Source organism: Asterias amurensis, chromosome 5 (assembly GCF_032118995.1).
Source record: "Asterias amurensis chromosome 5, ASM3211899v1".
NCBI classification, from domain to species: Eukaryota; Metazoa; Echinodermata; class Asteroidea; order Forcipulatida; family Asteriidae; genus Asterias; species Asterias amurensis.
This window is the reverse complement of record NC_092652.1, coordinates 9427298-9438173: the sequence shown is the minus strand read 5'-3', so window position 1 is coordinate 9438173 and position 10876 is coordinate 9427298. Positions and strand designations below refer to the sequence as shown.

The following is a 10876-nucleotide window of genomic DNA, read 5'->3' as shown; positions in this document are numbered from 1 at the left end:
CGACCCAGAACACATCCCCACCCCCCCCCCCCTGCCTCGAACCCTAGCCACTGCGCGGGCCCTGTCCCTTTTGGGTAGAAAGCAAGGCAGATCCCAATCACACTGTCCCATCAGGGGCAGCAAAAAGCCTTGAATCTATATTAGAGACAGACGGTATTCGAACCCGGACCGGGTGATCCGAGTTGCTGAGACAGTCCCAGCACCTTACGCACTGCGCTATTGTGTTGGTGCTTAAAAACTGGTGTTTTCATGGTCATATTCAATAGACCGATTGCGCTCCGTGCCTCACGTGACATATAGTGGGTAAAATGTAAACAAACACGACGTACTGCATATAACGTGCTATAAGAAGACACGATTACTGTTGCAATTTTTGCTCAATAAAGGCTTAATTCTTGAAATCACTGAAGAATATTCCGGAGTTTGTCATGTGAGACCTTACCGATGGCTGAACAATGCCAGTATGGGTAAACAAAGTTCAACCAAATAGGAAATTCCAGGAGAATGTTCATACGATGTCATGTGTTTGTGCACGGTAAGTGTGGTTTTACATTGCCCTCATTCTAATGATTTTACTGCCAATATTTAAAAAAAAATCTCATTATGAAGCTGCAATCCCTTTATTTTCACCTTCACAATATTTGATTGGAAGCGGTAGCTGCCAGCTATGAGTCGGACAACTTCGTGATCTCCCTTATCACAGCCCAACTCCACGCCGTGCACAACGCAAAATCCACGGCGCGTGAGGAGCTCGCTCAAACCTAGGTAATTTACGTAGTCTAACCCTACTCTCAAAATAAACCTCCTTTTGTAGTAGAATACTGGAAACGTCAAACAGCAAATGTGATTTAAATCAATGTCACAATATTCAACTTTATAAAAAGGACTCCGTTTTTAGTTCAAAGTGTTATTTATTGCAAATACAGCCATCGGTACGAGTCTCCCCATGTCTTTACTGTGTAGCTGTGTTTTTCTATGGGTACATTTGATTAGCTTCCATGGGTCGACCCCGATGTGGCGTATTTTTTATTTTTTCCAGGACGAACGTGGGCACACAATTACCCCACGTTCGTCCTGGAAAAGTCGCCTATTTTGTTTTCTAGTACGAACGTGTGCAGATGTTTACCCACGCTCCACCTGGAGAAAACAGACGCATCATCACGTGAGCCTTCTCGTCGTGACGTCAGTGCACCTCGGGTCAGCCCCAATTGACCCTATCCACAGACGGGGCTCTTGGGGCTGGCCCGAGGTGCACCGACAACACCACGGGAAGGCTCACGTGATGATGTGTCTGGGGTTTTTTTTCAGGTTCGAGGACGAACGTGGGGTAATTGTGTGCCCACGTTCGTCCTTGAAAAAAAAAAAAAATACGCCACATCGGGGTCGACCCAGGGAAGCTAAACGAATGCACTCTATATATACCCTTTATAGGGCACGTGATCACATGTAAACATTGGTAGCGCAATCCGACTATTGCAACGTATGCACAATCAGCTTTATTTCTTGTTCAACAAAAACAAAAACAGCGCTGTTTAAAAAAGAAAGTAAAAAATGGTAGAACATGGGTAGAAGTTGAGCTTGTGCCAAGATTCCCAGTCAATGATGATATCGAAACTGATCGACAGTCGCTTGTTTGTTTGCGGTTGTTTTGCTCTAAGTTTCAGGACACTTTCCTATTAACTTGTCCAACTACATAGGAAACTGTGACACATCATTTTCTTGGAATACTTCTCAAAGGAATCCTACCCAATTGGCTGATTGCCACTCTCATTTAATCCACTTGTCCAACTACATAGGAAACACTGACACATCATTTTCTTGGAATACTTCTCAAAGTAATCCTACCCAATAGACCGATCCGTTACGCCCCGCCTCCTTACCAGTTGACCAATCACAGCCGCGATACCCGATAACCGTTAGTGCAAAGATCACCAAACGGTTCAAATGGTGATCAGATTTCGCGGTTGTGATTGGTCAACTGGTAAGGAGGCGGGGCGTAATGGATCGGTGTATTGGCTGATTGCCACTCTCATTTAATCCGTCCCATAGTAAGCCGGTCCCCCTCGCCGCAAACAGAGAACATGGGTAGAAGTTGGACTGCTGTCAAGATTCCCAACCAATGATAGATTTGCCCCACTCATTCAATCCATCCCATAATAAGCCCATGAAACCAAGTCACATGAAGTGGAGCTGCTGCAACTCTTTTTTTTCAATAACTTGACTCCACAAAATGGCGTGCCATGTTAGTTCACAACATATATAAGGACAACCATGCAATTTTGAGGCACATCTGTGGGGATCGTTACATTCTACTTTTAAAACATCTTTCTTACCATATACATTTTATAACAAACGGTTGCAAATGCTTTGCATGGACCAACTCAACCGATCCAAGGCAATGTGTCCCTTTAAATTCACCTGGGAATATAATTGTTTGTTTGTCAACCATAAGAGTATGTTTATGAACAATAAAACAGTTTTTTAAAGTAACTTTTTGTGACGATTTTTATGTTTTTTCTTTGTGGTAGCAATCATGGACCCTTTTTGTACAGGCACAGTACAGACACTGGCACATACACAAGAACCTATTAAAAAAACAACATCGCAATGCAAAAAGAATAATACAAAAAAGAATACACAAGATTCCAATTATAGTTTAAAGTTTAAAGTTTGCTTCTGGCCAAAAGGGCTTGTTGTCATTAACTACCATACGTTACCATTCTGTAAACACTGGAATTTGCTTTGTGAGAAAATAATAGTTAGGTACTCAATGGATCGCAATTGGCCGTACAAGGCTGGCCCTGGGGAGAAAAACAAACAAAAACAAAACAAATGTTGAGTTCGAATCCCCCATACGCTCCTGAAGATCCTTCCCTCCCCCCTGGCTCAGAAAGCAGTTAACAGTCTTTACATTACCAACAATAATCCACTAACTTTTGCTCCAGATGTGATCGTTGAAGATGTGGTTCCAATTGTACCTCCCGATACCCATGTCGAGCAGGGTAAAGTGAGTGAGATTACCCTAGATTTAGTTGTGATGTTCGCCTGGAACATAGAGGTAACCGGTGTTGCTGGACAAGGACTTTGGACAACGAGACTGTGGATGGCTGAAAATGAAGACGGTACAGGCGAGCTCTCTGGCACTGTCATGGAGGAGGCCCTCACCGAAGGACAGCAGTCACAAGACCTGAAGATTTCAGCTGTAGGCCTGTTCTCCATAGAGGATATCAGGTATCGCTTTGACTTGACTGGTCATACATGTGAAGAAGCCAATTTCATCTGTGCTAAATTCAACAAAGGACCCAACCCAGAAGTGGAAAAGGACTACTTGCCGTTCATTTTTAGTGCCATACCAACAGGGAAAGTTTTGACTGGCTGTGTCGAAAATACCTTCTGTAAAAGTAAGTTATTGGTTGTACCGTTACAAAGGCAAAGTAGGCCTATACGTAGCCCTGGTGGCAGAGGAAGAGTCCTATATAGGGCTAGCCTATACTCATTGGTTTTTGGAACCGTTTGATAAAACCAACATGGTCGCGTTTTGGAGGGAGACATCGCCGAAAATCTTGAGCGACTGTTTCTTTGCAGGAGTGCATACTCTGAGAAATAATTGTCTCAGAATCAACTTTTGCAGCCAAAAAGAAATAAACTTTTTACATAACTATATAATTATTCTTTTGAGGTGATTATTTTTTTTTTTTTTTTGCAATGATAAAATAAATAATCAATCTATATTTCTAGGTGTGACAGTTACTGACTTGGATTGGGAGCGCGGAGTTGGAAAGATGAAGTATGGTGTCCCTACAATTCTGACAATCTATGCTACTGTTGGCACCGCCGCAGAGAGCAGTGAGCTGGAAGGTTCAGGCCTATGGAAAATGAACATTTTCGGCAGCGAGAATATGGATGGCTCTGGCAAGCGTAAACCTCTAAAATCACAGATCCTGAGTGCTGATGACCAGTCCAAGCCATTGATATCTCCCGGCAGTCGTATGCACTTCATAGGTATCTCAACGTCATTCCCCATTGAGGATGTTGGCTGCGGAGAGCTAAGCTATCTGTGCCTGGAATTTGAAAGTGGTCCAAACCCATCATACACATTTGGCACTTCCACTGGTGAAGATTCGTTGATCAGTTGTAAAGCAGAAGAATGCAAAGGTATGAGACAATTTAGTCTTGGTGGAGTTGGTATGTAGCCCCTGCCCAAAATGGATATAGCACCACCAGCGCCACCACGTTTCAGGAGGTAGCCATGTTTTTGCTACATGGCAGCTAAATTTGTCTATAAGTATTTGTTTGTATACATTGTGTTCTGATTTAATGAACCACCCCTTCAGAAATGTCTGCAATCTTTCAAAGAGCGTGCGTTATTTCAAATTACTATAAATAAGAGCTACTTGCAGCAGGCTTAGCATCTTTTTTCCCCTTTTTTTATTATGGGAAATCAAGCTCTCAAGCAAGCTTGCAGGCAGGCTAGCAATTAAGCTTCCAGGGAGGCCAGCAAGCTTCCAGGCATGCTAGCAAACTTAGGGACAAAAAAAGGAGAAGCTGGATGAGTGCCTACATATACCTGAAAATAAAAACCATAAATTCACCCAACCCAAACTAACCACACACAAGCCACAATATATATGGGCTTCATAAATTGGGCTTGAGATATTGATAACAATAACAAAAATACTAATATTGAAGTCTTATATAGCGCAAATCTACCAATAAGGTACTCAAGGCGCTGAGTTACATCTTTTTAAAAAGATAGGTTATTGAAGTGATGAGTTCTGAGACCCATAATATGTAGCACCTTAGGGTTTTATAAGTGGCTATATTATTGATGCTTATATAAAGAACTACTTGAATATCATTGTGTTGCAGAAATTATTTAGATTTGTTCTTCTAAATTCATTTTCTGTTGCCATTTTAGACAAACATTGTGAACGTTGTAAAACTTAAGGAAAAGCTTGTTGTTGAATATTATGTGCACTTAAAATACTATGGTTTGTTTTCAGTCATACTTAGGGGAGATAACCTGTGGTGTGTGGGTCGGCCATACGGGAGGGACTTGGTGGTTTGAACTTCACTTTGTTGCGGACTCTTCATCAGGGATCAGCCGGAGAAGGATTGGAACGTCCGTTCTCAAACTGTACCGGCAATCGTTGTTAAAGCATGAATGATATAACCGTATCCTTTAATAAAAAATTGTTTTGCTTGTTTAACCGTTAAAACAGGACTAGGCCTACTTGAATAAACTTTATATAAAAATTAAAAAACGCTTTTTGGAAATCACTTCAGCAGAACTTAATTTAATCTAAGGATAAAAAAGGGCTACGACGTGGGGAAATGCAAAAAGTGGAACTGTGACTCAACCTGAAGGTTTCCATAAAAAAAAGTTGAAAAACAAATAACTAAATTTATTATAAATCAATCAACATAAGCAAAACCACTGTTTGAAAATGCAAAATATTACCTTAAAATGAATGTTCAATTTAAGGCGTGTTCCCAGTGGACTTTCTTTTTTTTTTTATGACAAAAACAAAATCCAATTTGGGACACATGGTCAGCCACGATGGAAACATGGCAGATTTTATCGATTTTGTGATGAGTTTTATTGGGATAGTTTTGGCAACAGACCCTTCCCATGAAATATGTAAATAGCACATAGCGCGTGCGCACTAACATTTTGGTTGGCAAAATGAGGGAACACCACGCTGCTTGGTAGTCTCCTATACTCAAGGCAGGAATTGGCAGTGACAGTAAAAAAAAAAAAAAAAAAAAAAAACATTGCTGCGCGGTGTCAAAATATATGCTGCCAGACCCTAGTCCAAAATCTGCACGGAATAAAATATAATAAATATGTCTTCACTGCGTTTTGTTAATAAACAAATATCTGGGTATAAATGAAGCTAGCAAATGGTGTAAAAAGGAAGTCTCCAGTTTGAAGTGCATTGCTCTTGGTCTGTGAAAGAGGACAGTGATTAGTCAACAGAGGCTCTGGAGGAGCACTCTTCAAGACCATTAAACACCTTATTGGAGTGTTAAGACAAAAATACAAAGGCATCACACACTTACTTTGTGAGTTGGACAAAAAATTGAAAATGTTCTGATTTACAAAACATTTTGTTTACTGTGACAAACATTGCTTGTTTATGAGTGAAATACAATATATACAGACATTATTTACCCTTCTTCTTTAGAATTTAAATATTTTGTTCGAGATGTGGTGAACATCAATGATAGTTGAATTTATCTATAGCATAAAAAATACATTTTGGCGCAATTTCATGAAGCTTGAAAGCATTAAGGGGAAGGTACACGTTTGGTAATTACTCAAAACAAATATTAACTTCAAAACTGACTTGGTAACGAGCATTGGAGAGCTGTCGATAGCATAAAACATTGTGAGAAACGGATCCCTTTGAAGTAGCATAGATTTTGAAATAGAGGTAATTTCTCACTAAAACAATAAAAGACTTCTAGCTATTCCCATCTAAAAACACACAAATTCGTCCAATAAGGGTGTGTTTTCCTTTCATAATTTTCTCCCAACTCCGATGACCAATTCAGCTCAAATTTTCACAGGTTTGTTATTTTGTGCACATGTTGAGATACACCAAGTGAGAACACTGGTCTTTGACAATTACCAATAAAGTGTTCCTTCCCTTCTAAGATTGTTTTCTTTACATGGACTTGCTTTGTAGAATAGCATGGTTTCATGTCATTTATATCAAATTGTACTTGGTAACCTATTTCTGTTTGTCCCCCAACAGCAAAGAGCTGTTGAGCACAATTACAGGTCGGTGCATCAGTGCCAGGCCGGTATATTTCAATGTGCCGTTCATCAGAGATCTAATGCTAAGGGCCTATGATGTTACTGCCTGTAGAATTGATCACTTTTCATGACATGGGCCCAATTTCATAGAGCTGCTAAGCACAAAAATTTGCTTAGCATGAAATTTCTTCCTTGATAAAAACAGGATTACCATCCAAATTTCCATTTGTTAGATATTGCTTGTTACAGGTATTCAGCTGATGTTTGCTCATCCTGAAAATCATGTGGAAATGTTGTTGGTAATCCGGTTTTTATCGAGGCAGAAATTTCATGCTAAGCAAATTTTTGTGCTTAGCAGCTCTATTAAATTAGGCGCAGGTTGGGGTAGAATTGAGTGGTAAGCACCGTCAAGAACTTGACTCTGCTTCCAAGCAAGTGTGAAACCACTCGCACCAAACTATAAACTGTATGATATTTTATAGCAGGTAAAAATTTTTCTATGCGTAAATGCGTAAGCATTTTTTGTGTGCTTACTGCAGGCTTTCTAAAATCGGGCCAGTCTTTTTGAAAACAAGTTTTAACGATAGTTACCCAAAACAGGTTGAAGTGTCCTCTCTTACCTTGGTGGTTTCTATGCTCTTAGTTCTGCTTGTTCTTCGCTTCTGTGTCTCTGTTTGTATTTTTTAAATAAAATAAAGCTTCCCTATGTCAGAATTTTGTGTGACTTTTTGTTTCTCAGTTTTTAAAATTGTATCTTAAACTTGCATGTATGGTTAAAATGCAACTTCAGGTTAGAATGCAACTGCAACAACCATCCGATCTATATCAAAGTTGAAATTCCCGCCCTTTTATTAATTGTATTGTGTTGTATTATGTTTTATTCCAAATTGGAACACACCCCATAACCATGGGGAGGGTAACAATATTTTAAAAACAAAATACATTGAATGAATAAGTCATACGGAAAGGAATTTAACTTGGAACAAAAACAAATAATCACACATTTTTCTTTTCTTTTATAAAGCAGTAAATAAAAATACGTACTTGGCAACGCAAATAATAAAAGCTTCATCGGGAGTGTCCATCAAAAACTTAAACCTGTCTTCCCTGCCAAGAGTTTCAAAGCCTTTGTAATAATCAATAATATAAGCCAACAAAATATGCCCAAGGTCGTTGTATAAGGGGCAATCAAGAAAAAAATGGATTTCTGTTTCAACATCAAGGTGACAATGCGGGAATTTTTTTTGGCTTGACTCTAACCAATATACCTTCCTATTTCAATAAGTAGCTTGTGTTAAGAGAGCATCTGAAACGGGCCAGAGAATGGCGATTAGAGGGCTTGTTAACATATTGTAAATATAACTCAAACTCAAACTGGGTTCTGAAAATACGGTATGTCCTGAGCTTATTCTTTTGGCCAGATTTAGTTCTACAGTCATTGTGCAATCTATTGTATTGTACCATTTGGAAATAAACACACCACATAGTTGTTGAACAACAATACGATTCACATTCCTTCGGTTTGCAAGCTCTGGTATGTTCTCTGGCATGTTACAGGTGACTGAACCAAAGTATTTTCTAAGCATAAGAAGTACCGATGGTTTGTGGTTAACAATAATGTTGTTGTTCACGAATTTACGACATTGTTTCAGGACTTGCTGATTTGGGGGGGGGGGTAGGGGGATTGGCCTACTCATATACAGAACTAATTCATCCGACTGGATGGCAGGCCGGGAGAAGCATGGAGCATAGACAAGTTTGTGTCTTCGTAGGAGCATGTATTAAGTAGTCGGGGGACGGGGCTAAACGGACGTGCAAGAGGGCAGGTGGGTCGATCGAAGTCGTCCCTTCACTCAAAACGATACAACTGAACTCGTCCTGCAGTGGTTGACCACTGTTTGGCGGTTGCGTCCTCGTCGACAGGTCATGATGGCGTGCAGAATGGAATTGGGGATCGGAGGTCGCAGTGCCATTGCCAGCGTGGTTAGCTGAGAGTGGAAGAAACATGGGTGAGTCATTCATTAATTTGGGTAATACCCTTGATCAACATCTAACTACGATCATGGAGGACCTCCATGCTACGACAAAGCATCAATAAATAACGTCGTGTGCCTCTTCCCTCAGCTTACACAAAACTGGACAGAATACAAAATTTAGATCAACCAACAACAGAGAGGTTGATCCATGTATTCGTGATGTGAGCCGCATAGACAACTTGTAACACTACAGCCTTCTCAAAAAGACGGACCCAATGCTACGGTTTGGGTAAACCTAGTAACTGGGGCGTTGTACTCCTTTTTTCTCGATGTTTTGTCCTTGTCGATCGTACATCGGTCGTACGACCGATAATGACAAAATTTCGAAAAAAAAGGTACAAATCAGTTACTGGGTCTAAGGTTTGGGTAAATTTGTCTGTATACGCCCAAACCACCCAAACCAAACATTCCCAATCCTATCACGGCCGCCATACCTCTAAAAAGCCTTATTACACTGCTGGCTACAAGTAAAATCCCAGATAACTTTTTAAATAATGGTTTTGATCTACAAATGCACACATGAAATGGTCCCGGTTTACCTCCAAGAATTAATAAGCAAATATCATCCATCAATTGACTCTTTGCTCCAGCAACAAAGATCTTCCTCACTCTGTATCCAGTTCTCATCAAATCATACGGTCAACGTGCCTTCCAATGGAACAATCTTCCAAACAACATCAAAAACTGCCCACCCTGGAACAATTTAAGTTCAAACTTAAAACTTGCTTGTTTACTCACCCAAGAGAATGTATTGTAGGCCTACTATGCACTTTATAAGAACCTTTTTTATTTTTTTATACATTATTGTTAAGCTTGAATCAAAGCAGAAAAACTCGTGAAGTTACAAAGTGACTAAAACAATAGACCGATTGCGCTCCGAGTGTCACATGACCTATTGTGGGTATTGGATGTAAACAAACACGGCGCACTGCAAATTCAGAACTAATTGGGGAGGGAAGTGTGTGTATCAAAGTGAAAACCACATCTAGAACTGTAGCGCGTCTTGCGAGAGAGATGGATAGAATTTGATTTTCCCAATCTCAGTTTTATACCCGTCTTCATTAAAACAAATTCTTAAAGTGAAACAACAAATGTTGGAACACCCAGTTGAGATCAGATACCAGTCATACCAGTATGCGTGATAAATAATAACCATTATAATAAATAAATAAATAAGCAAATATATAAAGAAAATTAATGTTGGTTTTTACCCATACACCGATGTGTGTTAGCACTGTTTACTCAGTACTTTCCGAGGCCTGTGAAAAAAATATAACAGGCATGTTACTCGGGTGGGATTCGAACCCCGGACCGTTGATATTATAGAGCAGTGTCTTACCAACTAGACTACCGAGGTTGCCCGGTAGCTAGAGGCAGTTCGAATCCTATGATTTGTCAGCGCTTACCGCAAAGCTATAAGAGATATTTGGGGGAAAATAAATCAAGAAATTTAATCATACAAACTATTTAATCTGGTGGGAAAATATAAAAGGTTACGCTCTGGAAGTGTCAGGCATTCAGGCGCCGGTTCAGTTAATGGCACACACTGGCCCCTCCCCATTGCCATATAGAACCCTTCAGGATTTGCATCCGACCCAAAGCACATCCCCCCTGCCTCGAACCCTAGCCACTGCGCGGGCCCTGTCCCTTTAGGGGAGAAAGCAAGGCAGATCCCAATCACACTGTCCCATCAGGGGCAGCAAAAAGCCTTGAATCTATATTAGAGACAGACGGTATTCGAACCCGGACCGGGTGATCCGAGTTGCTAAGACAGTCCCAGCACCTTACGCACTGCGCTACAGTGTTGGTGCTTAAAAGCTGGTGTTTTCATGGTCACAATCAATAGACCGATTGCGCTCCGTGCCTCACGTGACATGTAGTGGGTAAAATGTTAACAAACACGGCGTACTGCATATAACGTGCTATAAGAAGACACGATTACTGTTGCAATTTTTGGCTCAATAAAGGCTTAATTCTTGAAATCACTGAAGAATATTCTGGAGTTTGTCATGTGAGACCTTACCGATGGCTAAACAATGCCAGTATGGGTAAACAAAGTTCCACCAAATAGGAAATT

At 40.4% G+C, this 10876-nt stretch overlaps 1 protein-coding gene across 1 annotated transcript; it reads left to right on the top strand.

Moving 5' to 3' along the window:
• The first annotated feature begins 315 nt into the window (after window positions 1-315).
• LOC139937124 (uncharacterized) lies at window positions 316-7614 on the top strand. The gene is made up of 4 exons (XM_071932130.1): window positions 316-535; window positions 2946-3401; window positions 3739-4155; window positions 5004-7614. The coding sequence occupies exons 1-4, from the start codon at window positions 505-507 to the stop codon at window positions 5066-5068; spliced, it is 969 nt and encodes a 322-aa protein (XP_071788231.1). The 5' UTR covers window positions 316-504; the 3' UTR covers window positions 5069-7614.
• The last annotated feature ends 3262 nt before the right edge of the window (window positions 7615-10876 follow it).